Source organism: Sturnira hondurensis, unplaced genomic scaffold (assembly GCF_014824575.4).
Source record: "Sturnira hondurensis isolate 20B ecotype Veracruz unplaced genomic scaffold, ASM1482457v3 Scaffold0014384, whole genome shotgun sequence".
NCBI lineage: Eukaryota > Metazoa > Chordata > Mammalia > Chiroptera > Phyllostomidae > Sturnira > Sturnira hondurensis.
The window spans coordinates 36521983-36543481 of record NW_028087015.1 but is presented as its reverse complement, the minus strand read 5'-3'; the positions used below and the strand labels follow the sequence as shown (position 1 = coordinate 36543481).

General features: G+C 44.2%; 1 protein-coding gene across 2 annotated transcripts in view; it reads left to right on the top strand.

Annotated features, from left to right (window-relative positions):
• Nucleotides 1-21499, top strand: part of ADAMTS12 (ADAM metallopeptidase with thrombospondin type 1 motif 12) — a 213689-nt gene that overhangs the window by 121459 nt on the left and 70731 nt on the right. The window contains exons 10-15 of one of the 2 annotated variants that reach the window (XM_037063137.1): nucleotides 1359-1451; nucleotides 2868-3013; nucleotides 5600-5769; nucleotides 11026-11159; nucleotides 17788-17908; nucleotides 20790-21034. In XM_037063137.1, coding sequence (XP_036919032.1) covers nucleotides 1359-1451; nucleotides 2868-3013; nucleotides 5600-5769; nucleotides 11026-11159; nucleotides 17788-17908; nucleotides 20790-21034 — 909 coding nt within the window. Of the gene's footprint in view, nucleotides 1-1358; nucleotides 1452-2867; nucleotides 3014-5599; nucleotides 5770-11025; nucleotides 11167-17787; nucleotides 17909-20789; nucleotides 21035-21499 lie in introns of those variants that run through there. The other variant, XM_037063138.1, reaches the window with a different exon arrangement.

Here is a 21499-nt window from a genome sequence, read left to right as displayed (position 1 = left end):
TTTCTCGAGTTACCTCAAATCCCAGCCCCTCAAATGTAACCATGGCTCTTCTCTGATCTTAAGGCCCCACTGACCACAGGATGAAGCCCCAACTGGCACGTGAGTGCTACGTTGTGAGCTGGGTATTGACTATTCCCCGAACTCGGGCCCATTCGTGTGAAAGCATTATTGTTGGCACACAGACGAGGGGAAGCGACTCTTGCTGGGCCCATGCCAGGTTCTGTGCCATGTGCTGAGTGAGAAGGAAAAGATGAGCACTCTAAGATTAGTAAGACATCTGGTAGGGAATTGGTTAAAGTATGCTCCATTCAGGCATTGAAATACTACGTACAAACATTACAACAATATAAAAATTGTGTATCTGTGAAAAAAGCAGGCGTGTGTATTGTGCTGCCACTTGTGTGTTGACTCCTCTGAAGCTACACGAGAGACTCAGTGACGGCTGCCTCTGTGGATCATGGACTGGGGTGGGTGGTTGACTCACTTTTACACTGTACTATTCTGCACCTTTCAGATTGTGTACTAGGGCATATGTTATGTGTTAAAAATAGTTTAAAATAAAATACAATGAATAAGGCAGAGTCTCTGCCCTTGAAGGGCTCTGGTAGAGGAGGCAGGTAGGAAGTTTTTCATGCAATGAGATAAGGACAGAAAAAGAAATAGAGAAAGACTTTGAGGAGGCAGTAAATAAATGCTTCAAACAAGCAAAAGTGAATAGAAAAGATAAAGTTGGTGCAAAACCCCCCACTCCTCACTTCTAACTGGCTACCACATTACACCAATCCTACCTCCTAAATATCTCTAAACTCTGCCTGTTCCTAGAAACTGCTCCAGTCCCCTGATTGGTCTCCTTTCTTGGAGGCCGGCAGATTAAACAAGCTGGCTACTTTCGGTAATGAGTGAGCAAGCCGAGGCTGTCTGGGAGGACTGGTATCCTTTTCCTTCAGTGAGCAGGCTCAAATTACAGCCGCCCCCACTCTTTGCCAACTTCTACCCACAGTTTTTGGATTGGCCTTTGTCAATCCAAATGTCGCCAGTTACCCTGCCTAAGGGCAGTGATATTGTGCCACATGTACTGAAATTAGTCTCAGCTCTTAGGAGATGTGCTGTATCTCCCGTTTTCTTGTTGCCCAGCATGGGCTACATACACACCACTGTTTATGCGTGACGACAAAGTCCAGACAAGTCTGAGCTGAGAGTGCTCGATGGGTCGCCTTCTCTCACTCTCGTTCACTACGAACAGCAGCATTTTTTGCAGGTGGGTGGGTGAGTGTGTATATTTTACCACCACTCTAGAAACGCTTTTGTGCAAGTTTTGAAAATATTAAGAAGTGCAATCTCACATTTTTTTTCCACAGAATGTTTGCCAGACACTGTGGTGCTTGGTGAGAGGCTTCTGCCGCTCCAAACTAGACGCTGCGGCGGATGGGACGCGATGTGGTGAGAAGAAGGTGAAGAAAGGCGGGTGGGTGGTGGGCATGGAGTTCTTGGGCAGGGCCGGGGAGAAGGCCCTGGAGAGCAGCCGTCCCTGGGCAGACAGAGGTCCTAAAACCAGGCCAGCCACAGGGGAGGGTTCTCTGCCCACTACACCTTGTGAGCTTTCGCCGGGAGCAAGTAGTTCAGGGAAGACGCAGTTCCACACTGTACTGGCAACACATCTGTTCCTTCTTTTCCTGATAAACTTCTCTGGAGCTTGTGGTTAGTAACATCTGCTGACCTGATTTTGACTTCTTTCCCCTTCATGTTAAACATTAGGAAGGCCAGGTCAGTGGTGGCTTCTTTCCAGAGATGATGGATTTGGCCACTTGCTTTCTTCTTTCTCATTATCTGACCTGTGTTTCTTGAACATCTGTCCACTCTACTAAGCAGGAAAACCAGACGCCCGTGAACTCAGAGCTGTTAGGTGTTCTCTAGACTTCCCAAGAGCTGGGTAATACGTGCAGCTGCCCGGAGCCAGTAGGGTCTGTTGTGGGCCGAGAATTTGGGCGTTTAGTGGAAATCTTTATGCAGCTTCAGTGTGGCCTGACCCATCACTGAGATTTTAGAACTTGGTCAACATACACGGTGATGAGAAATAAGGAGGACAAGGAGGACAAGAGCTAAAACATGGCCAAATCCTCCAGGTAATGTGGCCATTTCTAACAACCAAGTTGTATTTTCTTCCTTACTTTTGTTTGCTGTTTTGTGTTTCACCCTCCTAAACTGAGAGTTGTTGAAGCTTTGCCCCGAAGAGGGGGAGAGTGGATTTTCTGTGTGTGTCTGGATCCCTTCAAAGGCCAGAAACCAAAAACACTGGGTAGAGTTACAGAAAAGGAGAAATTTTTCTTGATACTAGAAAGAACTTCAAATTCTCAGTAAGTCATAATTTTTGGCAATGAATGGACCTTTTCCAGGAGGGTGAAGTTATCTGTTGCTGACATTAAATACCCGTAGAGGCTATAAAGAAGTGTTATTGCAATACTGGTCTGCAAAATGTTTGTTATTGTCTACGAGACAAGGAGCTGGAACCAGAGAGGTAAATCAGTTATGTCACCAAACAACTATGTTACTAAGCCGACATGCTCTTCATAGCAAGGCTTTCTCATGAAGGAAGCGGCGTGTTGACTTACACGCTGGCATGCAGTCTGCAACCGCACTTTGAGGGACGCCTCCATGTTGGCTGCAGCTAGGCACCATTAAGTTCCCTCGGTTCCTGAAATTCTCCGATTCCTCATGGAAGGAATTCTTTTACGAGTTTGTCTTTGTTCTCCGTGCGATGTACGACTGTAGGAAGCTTGCTTGGAGGATTGGAGTCAGACTTCCGAGGTTCTGGGCTCATTCTGCCATGGCACCCTTCCTGACCCACACGTCTCCTCTTCTCTTTCCAGTGGTGCATGGCTGGCAAGTGTATCACGGTGGGGAAGAAACCAGAGAGCATCCCCGGAGGCTGGGGCCGCTGGTCCCCCTGGTCGCACTGCTCCAGGACGTGTGGGGCCGGAGCCCAGAGCGCAGAGAGACTCTGCAACAGCCCTGAGTGAGCGCAGCCAAATGTGTTCCCCTCCTTCCTGGAGGGACTGGTCGTGGCTCGTGTGACATCAGGGACCCCGAGCCTCCTAAGGGAAATTAAGTGGGCTCCCCAAAACACGAGGGGACCTGAGATACATAGAGGGTAAAAAACAGTGGTTCCGTTGGATTTCGTTTTGGCTTGGCACTGGATTCTTGCTAGACCTGGGTAAATAGGCTGATTCCATCAGCTGGAAAAATAAGCACTTTTTTTTTTTTTAAAAAAAGTGTGATTTATGGAAAAGCACCTAGGAAATCACACATTTAAATTCTCCTAGACCAACCACTCTCTCAGTGAGCGATCCCTAGGCCCCATCCTGCTGATAAGACAGCAGCTTTCTGTCGATCACAGAGAACATACAGTTTTACAAAACTGTTTTGCTCCCTGAGGTAACTAAGAAAATAGCTAGGCACATCTCTGAGGATCATTATTTTTACTGTTTTAGATAAGCATTTTGTAAACCTTAGAGATCTATATGAGCCTTTTAAGGATTCCATAGGAATTATTTCATAAGTAGCCTTCACTTTTTTCACATATTTTAAGTTTGTATAATGATATTACATATAAATTTAATTTAGATTCACTTGTTTTCCAAATATATATATTTGAAATATTCCTAATTGTGTTACTTCTTGGTATACCAGTTCCCAAGTATAATTTTTTAAAAGTACATTGAATGCCTCCTGTAAGAAGAAAATGTATTAAACTCCTTTTACCTATTTTTATGTTAGTCTGCATTGAAGAGGAAGAGTCACATTTTTTAAAAAGGCAAATGATAAATGTTACTATAATCTCCTCAGTATCTCAGTTTCAAATCTTTTCATCTTCTCTTCATTAATAAATACATTATTATGTGTTCATATATATATATATATACACACACACACACATACCACATATACCTCATACCTCATATAATAAATTTCTAGGAGTTAATATTATAGTTTAATACAATACCTACAACAAAAATTGTCAATAAGTGGTAATTAGTATAGTCATTATTATGATATTTTATTATTTCCACACATGTAAGTGTATACTTGAGGAATTTGGACAAAATTGTTTTAAACTCTTACTCTTTGATAAAAGTTGGTTTTTAAAAAATGTAAGGTTTATTTGAATTCAAAAATGTAAAACAGGACTTTCTTATACTTCATTTTTTACAAAAATATCTTTATAGTTTATTTCAAAATGTCAGAAATCAGAAATTACAGACGAGTCACTCTGGGCCTGTTGTCACTACTGTGTACCAGCTGCCACCTGTCTGTAGCCTTTTAGGGATAATGGTCAGGGACTTATGCTCGTCAAAAGTTGGGCATCCTTGTTGAGGCATGGAAGGATGAGTCTCTAATGGAGCTTCAGGGGGACAAGGGTCCTAATTCCCGTTTCAGAGGCCACAGTTTGTCAGAGAGTCTCCTCCACTGAGTGACCACGTATGAACTCAGTAGCTGGTTGGCTTAAGTTTGCTGAGAACAATGCCAGTGGAACTCTCACAGATCCAGGTCAGTGAGTGACCAAGTGACCTTGAGACTGTACCCTTGGTGTTGGTCAGCTGTCTAGTGAGAACCCAGCAGGGCTTGGCTCATAAAATTGGCCTCAGTGATGTTTGCTGGATGGAGAGGAATTGGAGAGATGCCAAGTCCCAGAGTGTCACTCTGTCATGACGGATAGAAAACCAGCCTAACCTCACATACCAAGGACAGTTCTTTGTGCCGCCTCCTGGGCTTCAATGACTGAACTTCCTTAGTCAGAGAATCATCTCTGGGAGTGCTGAGGGCAGGAAGCACATACGACAGGGTAAGGGGCATCACTGGAGAGGAGAAAGAGATTCCTTCTGGCAGGAATGCAGAAAGAATCATGGTGGAGATGGCACTAATTCGCTCCTTAAAGCATGGGTGGTATGTGGACGTCTAGAGCCTTAAGAGAGGGGGAATCCGTCCAGAGGCACAGAGAAAAAATGCTAAATATGTCCACTTATATCACTGGAATGGTGTGCACATGCGGGGAGAGTGGGAGGTAAAGTTGTTACAGTGAATAAAGCCAGGATCATGAGGACCTTGAAGGTCAAGCTCAAGAGGCAGGACTTGATTCTGTGGCCATCGGGTGCCATTAAAAGTGTTTGAAGAAGAAACTAAAATGATTCAGGTAATTGTAAGAGTTAACCAAATAATGATGTGTATACTAGGCTGAATGAGGAAACAAAGGTGGCCAGAGGGGAGCCAGAATTGAAAACAAGGGTTGGGCAAGTTTGGTGGTGATGGAAATGAAGGGCAGTAAACAAATAAAAAGTTACAACTGGTGGCAAAGCAATTGACTAAGCGAGGGAGAAGGTCAGACTCTTTCAGAATAGGCAGCTATACACTTGGGACTGGATGTTCATGGGATACCACACAAATGAAAATGTATGAACTTGGAAGAATGAACTTAAAAGGTGGGTTTTGAGGATAGAGAGACATGATTTGGGAAGGAGTGAGCGTGGCCACTGCTGGGGGAGTTTGAAATGGAGGTGCTGGCCTCTGAGGAAACTAACAAGACAGTTGTGTGTTACACCGGTAGGCCAAAGTTCGGAGGCAAGTACTGCACTGGAGAAAGAAAACGCTACCGCCTGTGCAACGTGCACCCCTGCCGCCCAGGTGCACCGACGTTTCGGCAGATGCAGTGCAGCGAGTTCGACACGGTCCCCTACAAGAATGAATTCTACAGCTGGTTTCCAGTGTTTAGTCCAGGTGAGGAGCGGAAATAGTGTATTCCAGATCTCGGGCTGCAGCCATTATCAGAAAGCTTATGTCAGGGGTCCGTGCCACCCTGCAAAGTTCAACAAGAAAGAGAAATGTACCATGCGGGTGTTATATATTTTAGAAGGTAAAATCACTGCTCTGGTTAAGCTGATCAGTAAATGCTGAAGGCTGCGTATGTCCAAATTCTGGGCTGCACTCTGTGGGGGGTAACAGAGAAGCTGATCAGACCTAGTGGCTTGCTTCCAAACAGCTGGGGGGCAGCTAAGCAGTAAGTGGGGCGTATACAAATCTGGTCACTGATCACTGATGCCAGGGCTTGTGGATGAGCATGTGAAACCGACTGTAATTTGGGGCAGAAAAGGTCATTGTGCATTTAGAGTAATTTCACAAAAGGCTCCCAAGGAAATAGTTGATGATCTGTTAGTCCAAGTGGTCTTTCTACTGGACGACGGAACAGGGAAGGCATCCAAATAGTCACTGCATGTGGGCACAGAACAGGGCAAGGAAAGACAGAAGGAGTGACTTCATCAGAAACAAACGAGACCAGCTCTGGGCCAGAGATGAGCATGTTGTGAGTACAAGATGGGCTAGGAGGGATCAAGAGTAAAAGCAAGCATCTAAGGGATGCACGTCAGGGGGTGGGGACAGACCCGAGCTGTGGGATGGAGTGGCAGCCTTGGCAGTGCAGACCCGAAAGGAAGACTGTCATTAACCATTAGCTGTAGGTCAACATCAGGAGATGTCTGTGCCATTCGTGTTGTTCCAGTGAGGAAGGGAACATAAGAGACTTTCCTGAGCTAAGGAGATTTGAGATCGGGAGTCCACTTTCGGTCTCCAAGATACTGATAGCTCCCGGTTGTCACAGGTGACATGTGCTTCTTGCTCCTCATTATTTAGCATCATTCACGCTCTGCAGGAGCTAGTCATTGGTTATTGGTGCAATTCAGCTTCCTGAGCCAGGCATTGAGAAGAGGAAAACTCTTGTATATACTTTAAAAAAACAACAAAAAAAATAATGCTGAAATGTACTGCCTTTCTTATATTCTGGACACTCTCTATTGTTGAAACTTTTGGATGCATGCTCCTACGGCCCTAAGTGAGCAGCCTTGCAGAACGGAAGTAGCATAGCCGCCCCAGTAGTATGTCGGGTACTTAGTGTAGAGATCCCCCGACCCCACCCCAGAGGCAGGGTTGCACTGGTGTGTTCCCAACTCTGATGGCTTGAGTAGTTGGGAAAAAAATTTTTCAGCTTAGTTTTTCATATTTTTATAAGCATTTATCACATGCATACTTTTTGTCTAGCATAGAATAGATACTGAAGAAATGAAAGTTATAAAAATAGACTTAAATTTCACGCATTTTGGAAGAATTGGTTTGCATCTGATGCTGATTTGAGGCTGAATAAACCAAAAGATGGAATTAAGCGAAGTTTGCTCCCTGCTTGGGCTCTAAGTCTCCCCCCTCTGTCCTGGTTTTCTTTAGCCCCCTGGGCTATTTATTGTTTGAGCATAGGAGCTTGCCTGCTGATACTACTAACTATTACCTTGACCAGCACACTGATTTCTGTTCCCTCATCACACTGTATCCTACAGAGTTGTTATTTGCCTAGTCGACAGGCATCCCTACTGGTGACAAGGAGGTTGTTCCTATCAACAGTCTGTGTGGAGCACTTACTCTATGTCAGGCGTCGAGGGCTCTGCACCCTCCCAGCCTTCCCTTAGAAGTCACTAGAGAGTACATTACATGTACAGTAGAGATTTCTACCCACTCAGTGCACAGTGTTAAGTGTCTTGGTACATGACCCTGGGGAGACTTGCCAGTGACTGAAGAAGAAGCATAGATTTAAACATTTAGAATAGGCATAGAAACTCCAGCAAGTCTTACAGTTTGCAAACTTAGTTTCATGGAATCCAAAAGCTTCCAACGTTGCTTGATGCTAATTTCATTTAAAAATTTAACTATTTTTAAAAGTGCAGTAAAGAACAGTGCTTACACTCAAAAATATTATATGTCAAGTTTTAACATATCAGAAACCACCAATGCATTAACTTACCTGGTCAAATTAATTTGGTTTTCTGCAGACCCTAAAATAAATCCCTCAACACAATTTAACGGAAAAATATCTTGAAATTGCAGGTTGAGTTGTTCTAAACTATTATCATTTACATTTTATAATTATTTGTCCATATAAGTCAAGATTTTTCAATAGTGTGGAACCAAAAACTCACACAAAAAATTAGATGCTGCAGTCCATGTAAGTCTGTAATGCCATTCATAAGCTCAGTGTCAAAATTCTCTGGTGATCTTCATAGGTTCTATGAATCCCACTAATTTATTTTTAACCATTACATACTTGAACTGTGCTCAATAAAATTCTCAATTACAAAATCTGTGCTTGATAAAATTCTCAAGTACAAAATCTGTCCTCAATAAAATTCTGATTTCATCTGCCTTATTGGCAAGGTCTTGCTTGAAAAAAAAATTGAAATAATTCTGCTTAAAAGTTTTGAAAACTACTAATCTAGATCAGCCTACTTTCCAATGTAGACATTTTCTTTACCCACATTCTTGGCAAAAAGAAAAGAATTTCTCTCAACCCCCCTTGGTCGCAGCCATGGGGGCTCCAGCAGGAAGCGCTGCCACGTGTCAGCTGCATTTTCTGAGCCATGCCCACGTCAGCCTGTGACTAAACATTGTCCCCCTTCGCCCCTCCCCATCCTTTAGCAAGAAAGAAGCTTAGGCTCAGAGAAGACAGTCATTTATTCAAGGTTGTTTGACTAAGAAGCTGATACACACACACACACACACACACACACACACACACACACAGTAACTTATGCAGATTCCCAAGGACCTTGTTAGCCTGTATTAATAGAATAGTTTATATCCTGCATCTTCAATTAGGAAATGACCAGAGTCTGATCTTAATGTCATCACTTTCCTGGAATCTCTCTTCCTTTTTAGGTTTCTTTTTTTTTCTCAGACCACCCAAATAACTGTGGATTTAAGCAAATTTTTAAAATTGTTTTTTCTAAATATTTGAGCCCAATTCATGCTTGATGCCACTGAGGTTTCCGGCAAATGTGGGGGTCTGACATGAGGTCAGACCACAGTCTGCTCCTCATGGGACAGGGTCCTTCAGGGCCATCTTTCAGGAACTGTGGCAGATCAAGTTCCTGGGACCCAGACTCCAAGACGGAGACCAGCGTGCCAGAAGTTCAGCCGTTGTGGAAGGAGAGGGAAAGAGGTGGGCTCGGGCAAGGGCAGGAGCTGGGCTGCGTTGCAGCCTTGACAAAGGCCTCCTCCAGCTCTGTGGGAGCCCTGGAGATGGAAGGGACCTCCAGAGCTGCTGCACTGTGTCAGGGGGTAGAAGGGAGCCAGGTCCCTATGCCCAGCATGGACCAGGCACTGGGTGTGGTTTGCCCCTGGAAGCAGGTGACTGTCTTGAGAAGGGAAGCTCTTTTAAGCAGAGGTAACAGTTGAGGGCCACTGCTGGCAGCACTCTCAAGAACTGGAGGGTTAGTCCCAGCACCCAGGGACACCTGGGTGCAGGCATACAGTTTATTACAAGAATCCTTGGGTTTAGATAGAAACCGCCTCTAAGGAAAATGTAAGTGTGCAGAGAACCTGGGAGGTCTAGCCGAGCCTCTCATGTCCCAGATTAGGAATTTCTGGGCTTCAGAATTCTGGAACCAAATTCTGAAGCTCAAATCAAAGTCTTATTTAAAGTGTTTCCCTTGCCTCCACCCTTCCTGACAGCCCAGGGTTTCTGAAGCAGTTCCCTGGACTTCACTCACAGGGATGAGTGTTCTCATGTCTTGGAGCAGAATTGCTCCAAGTTCTTCTGCTCCAGGTCGGGCTGTGACAAAGCTGACATGCTTCCAGGAACGAAGATTTACAACGATCCATGTCGTGCCTTGTTCCTGGAGTCTACTGGCCCCTTTCCATTGGCACTTTGTCCCGTGATCTCTCCAGCTCATGTTGACTGTTCATTTTCTCGGACAACTCATCCACGGGACCTTATAGAAAATCAGTTGCTATTCTTTCTTTAAGCTTTGAGCACGTGCTTTGGACCTGTGTCTCAGGTTTGTCCAGAGTTTCAGTGTTTGGAGCTCTTGCTCTTAGTTGCCTTGGTGGGTTTTATGCGTTTACTACTTTACCACAAGGGTCATTGCACCCGGGAGCAGCCACATCTAGAGCTGTGCGTTCTGCCTTTGCACCTGGTGTTCATCGACACTGCGGTGGGTCCGTGGCACATGGCCCAACAGCTGGTGTCATCGAGGCCCCCGCTGGTCAAACCACTGAGAACCTGAGAGTCCTTCCCATGAGAAGCAGATCCAAAGGAGATCCCAAAAGGACTTTTCTGAAGAAGACATTCAGAAGTCCCTCCCTTAAAGAAAACAAGACATTCAAAAGAAAATTCCTATTTGAATTGTTATCATATGCATGTATTACTTGTTAAAATTTTTATCTGTTATGTAAGGTCACATCGGTTTAAAGGTTATCTACCTTTCTGGTTATTCCAAGTACCTATGTATAGGTATGTATTTTGTTAAGTAAATCTTTTGAACACTTCTGTGCTGGAGATCAGCCTGTCTTCATTCATAGGGACTAGAAAATCGAACCTTAGAATGGATTCAGTGTAGGACGCAGCATGATGGGACGGGCCATTATGATAAGCAGCTTGGCTTCAGCTTCAGGAACAAAGCAGATCCTTTGTTTTTGTGGATGTCCGTCTGTGTCCGGGGACTTTCTGAGCTTGAGGAAGATAAGGGACAGTTTGGGGGCAGTGGGGTAGTAGTTTCGGTGTCAGTGAAGAGCTGGTCTCATTGGACAGAGCCACCTCCCCTGGAGGTGTACGTATTTTGCTGCACAGAGGGGCCAGGTGTCCTGCTGGCCCGAACCCCTCTGTCAGCAGTTGACAGGACTTAACTTCCAGGTTGACGCCACCCGCGCAGTGCCTTACTTTCATAAGCACAGTTTGAAGCTGGATTGAGAGGCTTCATCTTTGATTACAAAGGGCGTAGCATTTTAAAGCAATCTTCCCAATTTAATTTGTAAAACTCTTTAGCTGAAAAAAGAAAAAAACACTATTTTTCAGCACCTGTCATAGAAAAGTAAAGATGGGCATCTCCAGATTAACAGCGCTCAGGGTCATGAGTATAACCATGTATGGAAGGACTCTGGGGGAAGGGTGCTGGGCTGAAAAGCTAACTTCAAAGGTTTGTCTCTTTTCCCCTTCAGCACATCCTTGTGAGCTCTACTGCCGACCCATAGATGGCCAGTTTTCCGAGAAAATGCTGGATGCTGTTATTGATGGTACCCCTTGCTTTGAAGGTGGCAACAGCAGAAATGTCTGTATTAATGGCATATGTAAGGTATTGGGTATGTTTCCTTAATCTACAACTTCATAAAACCCCACTTTTATTAATTCAGAGGGTCAGACATTCAAACCTTTTGCTTTGTGGAATTTGCCTCTGGTCTGGGTTTTACTTTTGGTCAGAGAGACAAGACTTCTCGAGTGTATATCAGAGACACATTTTGGAATGGAATAGTTTTCTTCATTTCTTGATTCGTTGACATGCTCTGGGGTATTATTTTAGGCATGGAGCAGGGGCACATTGAAGAAGAACCAAGTTAAAGGAGGAACTGTGCCCTGACTGGTGTGGCTCAGTTGGCTGGGCATCATCTTGCCAAAGGTTGCCATTTCGACTTCTAGTCAGGGCACACGCCTGGGTTGCAGGTTCAATCCCCAGTCAAGGTGCATATGAGAGCAAACAGAGGGATATTTCTCTGTCATATCAGTGTTTCTCTCATTCTTGTTCTCCCTTCTTCTCTCTCTAAAAATAAGTAAAATCTTTAAAAAATACTTTATAAAGATAAAAGGGGAATTTTTAGGAAAAAGCAACCCAGATTATATCGGTGGCATTAAATTATTCATTGCTTACTTGCCAACAGAGTCATTAAATTTTAGGGGGAAAAAACTGAAATTACTAATAGTTCGTATAGTGTTTTTCACAAGGCATTTTTACTTTTAATTCTCCACTGATTACTGACGTGATCTTCTTAGGAAGAGAGATTGCATGACCAGGTCCTCTGATTGCTATTTAACTTTTCCTCACTGACTCTATTAATCACCTCCACCTTTATATAAATTACTTAGACTTCATTTGTTAATGCTTTTATGTGTACAACCTTTGAAAAACTTCTTCCTGTTGTTCAGAGTTTGTTTTGCAAGGAAATAATGAACAAGTTTTGTGATCCAACACCCAGGCATAAGTCTCAGCTTAGAGAGAAGGTGTTTTTCATCAATGAAAGAAAAAGTATGCATAGAAATACCTAATTAATTGTTAGTGAAGCATAATGACTTAGCACTCAGGCCCTAGAATGCAAACTCATTACCATTATTTATTAGCTGTATCACCCTATGCATCTTCTGAGGCTTGGTTTTCCTTTATAAAATTGAGATATTAATGTATCTTCCTAGTCGGGGTTGTTAAAAAAAATAAGGTCATCTATGTTAAGCCCTAATAGAGCCCTGGTACACAATAAGCTCTTAATACATTTTATTTGTTTTTGCAAATATTTATCATATTTTTTTTCCTACTGGACCAAATTACCCCTGTAAGAAGCCCCTGCCCATAAATGTCCAGCACCCTGGGAGAGTGCACTTGTCACCTTGAAGTGGCCTTTTGACCTATTCCAGTACTGAGCAAAGCATAGGAGGCAGCGTGTTGATTCCCAGGAATGAGTGAGTGAACTGCAAGCCATAATTACTGCAGATTCTTGATCTGAAAAGGCTCAGGCTTCTCTTTCAGACTCAGTAATTACTGCTATATACAAAGAGCCAAAAATAATAATATGTTTTAGGCTAGATGTGTTTGCCAGAGTAGGAAAAGGTTTGTTCAGACCCAAACAGCCCATGACTGCCTGCAGCAGTGGCTGTCAGGCCCGGCCACCTGTTGGAATTACCTGGAGAGCCTTTGCAATGACTGGTGTCTGGCTCCATCTCAAAACTCAGCATCTCTGGAATTTGGGTCCTGGCCATTGATATTTTAAAAACTCCCCAGCTGATTGCTATATGCAGCTGGGGCTGAGAACTTACCTCACCAGGAAATAGATGTGATGCCAAAATAATCTTTTAGACCTAAATACCTTTGCACTCATGGAGGCAGCATCTTTAGCACGTGACAGAAAACATAGTTGTTTGGGGTCTTAGGTGCCTCTTTTAGAACTAATTAAATCGGTTTGATAGACTAAGACATATTCTTTCGGCTTGCCTTCCTCTTTCCGGAAACTAGTTAAGGCCTTTTAGAATGTATAACTACCCACTTTCTGTCTGCACTACACTGAGCTAAAAGCTAAAAAATTACTCAAATTAAATTTACCTTAATGGCATAAGGTTAAGGCCATTAAGATCCAGGTTGTAGACATTTTCAGTTTTGTCAGTCTTATTCATTTACTACAGTTGTGTTTTTAAAGAGGGAATTGAATATGTATTGAAATAAAAAGATACACCATCAGAAAAAAGTGTATACAGTGTTTGTCTAATCCATCTTTTTGTGGATGTGAAGATATATTGGCTTATATTTATTGCATTTGGTTTTGCATATATATTCCACTGTCTATTTTGAGTTCATGTTCACCCACATTTTAGATCTGCAGATTCTATCATCAAAGGAATGATCAAGGCTGGATCAAAACTGAATTTGTCCTAGGAGATAACTACCTGTGCTTGCCCCATTTTTTTTAACTTTGACAGAATTCCTAAGCTTGGTGATCAAATATATCAATTTACACCTTGAACTTTCAGGATAGCTCTCATTTTTGATCACTGCTTTCCCGGTTCTGCAACCTTACCGACTGTCTTCGGACAGCCTGCTGCCTTTTCAGCCCTCTCGCCCCTTCTCTGGGCCACCAGCTCTCTGACTTCCAGTCCCTCCACCCTTCCCCTGCCCCCTGTCAGCATAGCGTTGGCTTAACTCCCTTCCCCGGCCCCCCCCCCCCCCCGATCTGTCCTACAGACCATGCTGGATTGCTCCTCTTGCCTCCCATCTGTCTCTCATCCCAGGGCCCTGGTTCTCCTCAACCCAACCACGACCCCTTTTTTATCTTACTGCCAGCCTACTACTATGTATTTCTTTAAACAAAAAAAAGTCAACTTTGTGAATTTGTGCCCTTACAACGTCAGTGTCTTCAATCCCTGCTGGGTCTTCACACCTCTATGACAACCTTCCTACCTGTCCTGGGTTAGCTCCCCGTTTCATTCCTCTCGGAAACTGTCCAGAACCTTCTTTGTTCTTTCACAAGGCCATCCTGGCCATTTCAGTGATATACTGAATGCCCTAAATCGATTTCTCTGGGCCAGATCTTTCTCCAGAATTCCAGATCTTATCTTTTGACTCTCAAATTTATGGTGAGGAAACTATATTATTGCTACTGTCTCACCCACTTATTAAATGGCAAAACCATTTACCTGTTCTTTTCAGTTAAGCATGGACCTTTTCTAACTAACTTGACACTTAAAGTTTCATTGACTGGGAATCAGTGTCATTGTAGAACCAGACATTCTTCCGGTCTCTACCTTTGCCAAGGGACTGTCGACAGAAATGAGGATATTCCAGGTGGATTAGGCCATGGTGCCAGGTCTTAGTTACCTAAGAATTTACAAGTAAAGCAGGGTTACAAGCCAAAATGAGGATTAGCAAGAACACCTATTGATTATGCATGCACATAGGGGTAAAGGCCCAGTTAGAGACTGGGACCCAGTTTCCCTAATACTCAAGATACTCTCCAGGCCTAATGACAGCATCAGGAATTGATGATAGGAAATAGTCATCAGAATAAAAGGGCAGCCTATAGTATGGAAGCAAATATTTGCAAACCATATACATATGATAAGCAATTAATATCCAAACTTATAAGAAACTTCGTAGCAGAAAAACAAACAACCTGGTTAAAAAATGAGCAAAGCACTTGAACAGACGTTTTGCTGAAGAAGATGTACAATGGCCAACGAAAAGGCGCTCAACACCATTAAACATCAGAGAAACACAAGCCAAGCCCATGATAAGATATAACCTTACCTCTGTTAGGTTGGATGTTATAAAATAAAACAAAACCAAAAGATAACAAGTGCTAGTGAGGATGTGGAGAAATTGGAGCCCTTGTATATTGTCACTGGGAATGTACAATGATGCAGCCTCTATGGAAGGCAGTGTGGGCGTTCCTCCAGAAAACTAAAAATAGAACTACCATATGATCCAGAAAATCCACTTCTGGGGGTACATTCCAAAGAACCGAAACCAGGATCTTGAGGAGATTCCTGTACTTCCATGTTCATTGCAGGCTAATTAAAATAGCCAAAATACAGGAATAACCCAAATGCCACCAACAGATGAATGAATAAAGACAATGTGGTATAGACACACCATAGAATATTATTCAGTTTAAGAAAAGAAGGAAACCCTGCCATTTGTGACGACACGAGTGAGCCTTGAGGACATGATGCTAAGTGAAACAAGCCAGTCGCAGGAAGGCAAATGCTACGTGATTCCACTTACACGTGAATGTAGAGCAGTCAAGCAGATAGAAGCAGAGACTAGGATGGTGATGGCCAAGGGCTGCAGAGAGGGAACAGTGGGGAGCTGCTGACCAGCGGGTGTCGAGCTTCAGTTATTCGAGATGAGTGGGTCCCAGAGACCTGCAATACACCGTAGTGTCTGTGGTTAACAGTGCTGCATGGAGCACGTAAAAAAAAAGCCCGTGAAGAGGATAGACCTCATGTTAAGTGTTCCTACCACACAAACCCCCACACACAAAGGACACGAGGGAGCGTCTGAAGGCGATGGATATGTCTATTACCTGGCTTGTGGTGATGGTTTCACAGGTGTTTGTGTAAGTCCAAAACTGTACACATTACGCACTTGCAGTATGTTATATATCAGCTACCATGGTTAAACTTTAAAAGAAAGAAATGATGGTCTGACGGGCAATTAAAGAGATTTTCTTGTTTCAAAACGCTGCCCACCTGGGTGGCTGTCTGGCTTCCGAGTCACCTGAGAGAAGAGCTGTGTTGGTGCCATTGCCCGGGCTGGGGGTGGCAGGGGCCGCTCTGACTCTGCAGAGACCAAAAGGCAGTGCAGTTGCGCGCCCTGTTGACAGAACACAGGGCGTGGAAGATGAGAGTGGTACCTACTTATTTTCCCCAAGAGCCCTTACGTTTGATGTGCAACAGGGAGGGCTGGCTTGAGCCTGCACAGGCCCTCCGTTGTGCACTTACTTCAGTGCTGATGGCAAGGGGTGCAGCTGACCCGAGAGGCAGTGGGGCACGGCCTCCATGAGAACCCACTGCATGTGCTGGGGATGGCACCCTGGGGGGCGTCTCCTGCCCCAGCCCCCATTGCTAGGGAGGACAGGCGGGCTCACGGCATTCATGTATCTGCCTTTCTTTCCTTTATTAGTTACATTTTTAAAAATTGATCCCCTTTTGGTAAAGATTTTAAGAAGACACTTTAGAGTTAATGTGTCTCAGACTAAGCTTCCCTGGCTTATTGCAAGTCACTGAAGGAAAGGGGGTCACCGGGAATGTGATCTATCAAGGTCAGCTCCTGAGAGGATGGTCCTGCTTGATGAAAGCCTGTCACTTGGGAAGGTTTGGGCCGTTTTACTCCTAACCACTGAAGGCTTCACATCCAGAAAATTTCTTTTCTTTCCATTGTGATTAGCAGGATTAAGTTTTTTAATCCCTTAGAACTTTACTTGTTTCTCCGCTTGTTCGGGGGCGCAGCCTCTGGACTGAAAGGGCATTAGAGGCATGGAGCTGTTTCTGGCAGCGAGCAGTCAGTCGGTGTTTAGCTGGTAGAGGGAGGGTGTATTCAATAACCCAGACCGTTCTTCCTTCTAGTCGATTGGAGATGGCTTTAAAATAAGAAAAATAATTACCTTTGAGAGAGAAAAAAAAACTACAGGGCATAATTCTTTCCAAACAGAAAAGAAAAATCTGACTTGAAGAATGTGGTATACGTTTTCCCCATTCTTTCACCACTGACTTGTGGTTAGTAGGCTGGACCATGGAGGAAAGCAAGCCACTGAGAAGTTCAGCAGAAGCCCCCACGTTTCATGACTTTCAGTCTAAGTTCATGATGCTTTGAATCTGATGCTACCGAACACTGATGCCCATCTTTTCCAGATGGGAAATTTAGGGTGGGGAGCCCTGGGCCATGTGCATGGACCGAGGAGAAGGAATCAGTGGAGAGGGAAAGGTGATGACTCAGGAGGACCCAGCGACGGAAAGAACACTAAGAACAGAATTGGTCCAGCACATGGGGAAAGTTATCCTTGGCTCACAGGAGGAATGGCCAGCTTGTCCTCTGTGGCTGGAAGGAAGGAGGTTAGGATGCCTGGGATACGGGTCCGTGTGAGTGGCAGTGGGGGCTGCGGTCACAGAAGGCTCTGCAGGGTCTGATGCTAGGTCTGCAGGTCAGAGACCTCACCCCTTGTGAACTGGAGTGGTCACAGCATTACAACTTGCCCTGATGACTGCTGGTTCACCTGCTATTCTCAGGAGCCAGGGAGAGTAACCCAGTGAGGAATGGGAAGGGACTGAGCCACCCAGTGATGGGCGGAGTAATTGCCCCACCCCCGGGAAGGCCCCATACAGGGGAGGGGCAAGAGGTTTGCACGTCTCAAAGGGACCTGCTATTCCACCGTTTTGATTCTGAGACATTGTCATAGTTACACATTTGGAACTGTGTCCAGTTCTGCCCCTGACTCAGGGGAGAGCCACCCAGTGCCCACCTGTAGCTGCTCTAAGCAGGTATTGCCTTTACGTTCAGTGGCTACTTTGGCTGTTTCTCTGCTGAATCAGGAAAGGGAGACATTTGCACTCATATCCACCCCCAACCCAATCTCACCAAGAGCAAAGAGGCGCGCGACAGTCAAAGGTCCAAGGCAGGTGTGACATCTCCTGCCTGTGCCATTCACCCTCAGCCTCTCTTTCTGCAGAGGGTCGGCTGTGACTACGAGATCGATTCCAATGCCACAGAGGATCGCTGCGGCGTGTGCCTTGGAGACGGCTCTGCCTGCCAGACCGTGAGGAAGATGTTTAAGCAGAAAGAAGGATCCGGTAATGCACAAACAAATAGTTGAAGTGGCAGGGGTCTGAGACTGGAGGGCAAGAGTGAAGGCTGCTTCTTTTTGTTTGTTTTGTTTAGCAGAATGTGACTTGCAAAGCATTCAAAATGGGAAAGATAGAGGAAAAGTCATTTGGCTGAATGGATGGATATGTTGATCCTTCTCAAATGGTCTTACTAACCCTGAACCTTCCCTCGAAATAGGAAAAATGTCTTGATAACCCTTCACTTTTGCAACTTTTTAATGTAATTCTCATTTTTATAAAGAAGGCCCACAAGGGTGAGACCTACAAAGGAGGGTTTGTTGTTTATCTTTGTTCTACCGATCACATTCTCCCATTAAAACACCAGATTAAGGTTAGTAAACCCTGGTCATAGGTATAGGTACTCTCAGCCTAGCTTGTAAATGTTTACTCTTGGGAACTCAGTTTCTTCAGGTTTTAGATAAGGGGATCGGTAGCCATTCCTTTCCACCCAAATATCCATTAACAGGACATTGGTTAAGTAAATGGGACTATGTCATTCTTGCAGTTGTTGAAATGCTTAAAAATATGAAAAGACATTACATTTAAAAGGTAATAGTAGTTCATACGACACAATGCCACTTCTTTAAAAAATTGTGCACGCATAGAAAATTTTGTAAGAGAGCCCAGTATAAACTATTAGCTGTAATCATCTTTGATGCAGAGGAGTGGGGGTGCAGGGAAATCGCAACTCGTGTGTTTCCTTTCCCCCCTCTCTCTACGGTGGGCCTCTCTGTCACATGGTTCTTTTTCATCATGGTTCTTTTTAAACTCCACCTCGCTTTGCTTTCATCCTTCGGCTTTCTCCTGGGTGTTCTTTGGCAAATACTACTTTTGCTCATGGCTAAATCTGCTGCAGTTTACATTATCTATCTGCAAACTTTCCAAAAGCAGCACTTACATCACTGAAAGCTTTTATTTTATTTTTAAAGCTTTCATTTTAAATTTTGAAATATTTCCCACTTGATTTGGCAGAATTCATCCATGATAAACAGTTATAATTTTGGATTTCCTCTCTTAAGTGGAAGATAAAAAGCAAACTCTTTTGTTATTTATTTCCACCCAATTATGTTCTTTCTCTTTTTTAAAAAATTTTCTTTTGTTTTTAGTTTGTTTTTAAACAAGGGATGAGGTAGTAGCCAGTTGGTTTTCTGCACGAGAAGCCGTGCAACATCCTAAGTCAGAAAATAGCTGCAGGTTGCAACGCTTCACGGGCGTTTAAAAAATTATATTAGCCTTAATTGCATGTGATAAATATTTTCACTGAGCTCATTGTGAGTCAGTAGCATGAATCTCAGGTGAGAGGGTGAGGGCCAAATGGAATTAATACAAGACTCACATTTTGGTTCCTCCAGATTATAGCTGCCAGTTTGAAAATGGGGACTTCGGCTGTGGCCTGCTCCCAGCTGCTGAGCAAGACAGTCCTGCTGGCCAGCCCTTGGTCTAGCTGCCAGGACCCCATGCTACTCTGTGTCTGAGAGAGAGGGAGCAGTCAGGGCACTTTCAGGGGACAGAGGTGAGGCTGGCTTGTCGGGCTGAAGAACCTAGTGTATATTCAGTGGAGAAGGAAGACCCGGGATGACCAGGGTCTTACCACCATGTCTTTAATATGAAGGCTGCAGGACTAAAGAACATTTAGCTTAGACAAGGGCAAAACAGCGGAATACCAGAGTTGGGAGGGACATCAGGCAGCCTCTCATTCAAGCCCCTTCATTGTACAGACCACAGTCAGAGAAGTTAGATAAGTCGATGAACGTCCTGGAGCTCGTTGGTGGCAGCACAGAAACTAGAGCTCAACTGTTCCCACCCCACGACCCAGTCCTCCTGTCCCAGTGCCATCCCCAGAGTCCACGCTCCTTCCACTCCATCATGTTAATGAACTGACGCTTCCTGAGAAGCATAAGTAGGATGAATGCATGAAGTACAGCTCTTAGTGTGCAGTCTGGCAAAGAGAGGAAACATTTACGCATTAGTTCCTTTCCTCCCCCCTGGTTTTCCTGCCGCGATAACCAGTAAACAAGAAGACTGGCTAGAGGTGACCGTCATCTTTATATGGATGTCCTCTGTGCTTTTTTAAAAATTGAATTTATTGGGATGACATTAGTTAATTATATAGGTTTCAGGTATACAATTTTAAACATATCCTCTGTATGTTGTATGTTGTATTTACCACCCCAAGTCAAGTCTCCTTCCGTCACCTTTACCCACTTTCCTCTGCTTTTTAGAAGGCTGGATTAGAACACATGAGACTAAAATGTAAGTTCATATTTCAGCAAAACCTAAGGAAAAAACTGTTTCTAATGAATAGAATTTCTAGCAATATAAAAAGCTGTGCTTCGAGATGAGTTTCTCATCACCAGCTGTATTCAAGAGCACCAGCGTGGCAATCAACCCAAGATTCCCTCCAGGATTCTCATCATGAATTTAAGTTATGATTAAATTACTCCCAAGAATCCATCTTTAACTTGCAGGCAATGAGGATGAACAACGGGATGTGGCAGCAATAAATGAGGGAGCAGAGATACTACTGGAAAGCTAACTAGGGGATATAAAATTCTGAACTATCAACATAAAATCACAGAAAAGTGAATGCTGGATCAAGCACAAACGCTTCAGAGGGCAGTCTTTACTTGTTACCTCTCCTCACAAAACTGTTTACACTCTGAGTCACAAGGCTCCTGAAAGTTCTGCTTGTGGCCAAACTCTTTAAATTTCTTCAGAGTTAGTACATCTGCCAATCCCAGTGGCCACCCAGGGGTAGGGCAAGGGTGCTACCTGGTGAAGGTCAAGCAGACACGTCCAGTTAAGCTAGCGTGCCTCTTTCACTGACTGCATCATCTTCTCTCCTTAGGTTATGTTGACATTGGACTGATTCCAAAAGGAGCAAGGGACATACGGGTGATGGAGGTGAAGGGAGCTGGAAACTTTCTGGCCATCAGGAGTGAAGACCCTGAAAAATATTACCTCAACGGAGGCTTTATTATCCAGTGGAACGGAAATTACAAGCTGGCAGGGACTGTCTTTCAATATGACCGGAAAGGAGACCTGGAGAAACTGATGGCCACGGGTCCCACCAATGAGTCTGTGTGGATCCAGGTAATGAGGAAAGGAAATGAAGGTATTTGCTAGGAGACATGAATTAAGAATCCTTAAAACTTCTTTTATAAGGAACAAGGGAGGAAGCAACGAATTAATTTTGTGCTGTTCACCCTTCATTGCCCCCAAATTTTCCAAACCCCCATAATGAGGCCCCCAGAGGCCTCAAAACCATCCACTGGGAGGTTCAAGTTCAATGTTCAGTGTGGTTGACACAGGCTCTTTTTCTCAGGGTGAAATGGGGTATAGAAAAAATGCCATCAGTCTGCGTCGGTCTGGCATGAATTTCCAAGTAGCAGTGCTGGGGAACTGACATGGTTCTTTCACGTGTTCTCATGTGCTTGTCCACAGGTGAAAGGTTTCCCTTTGTGAAACTCTTGGGGGAACGAGGAGTTAGGATGTAGGATATGTTGTTCTTCAAAGTCGTGAGTGATTTGTAGGGTACAATACTTACAACCAATGGAG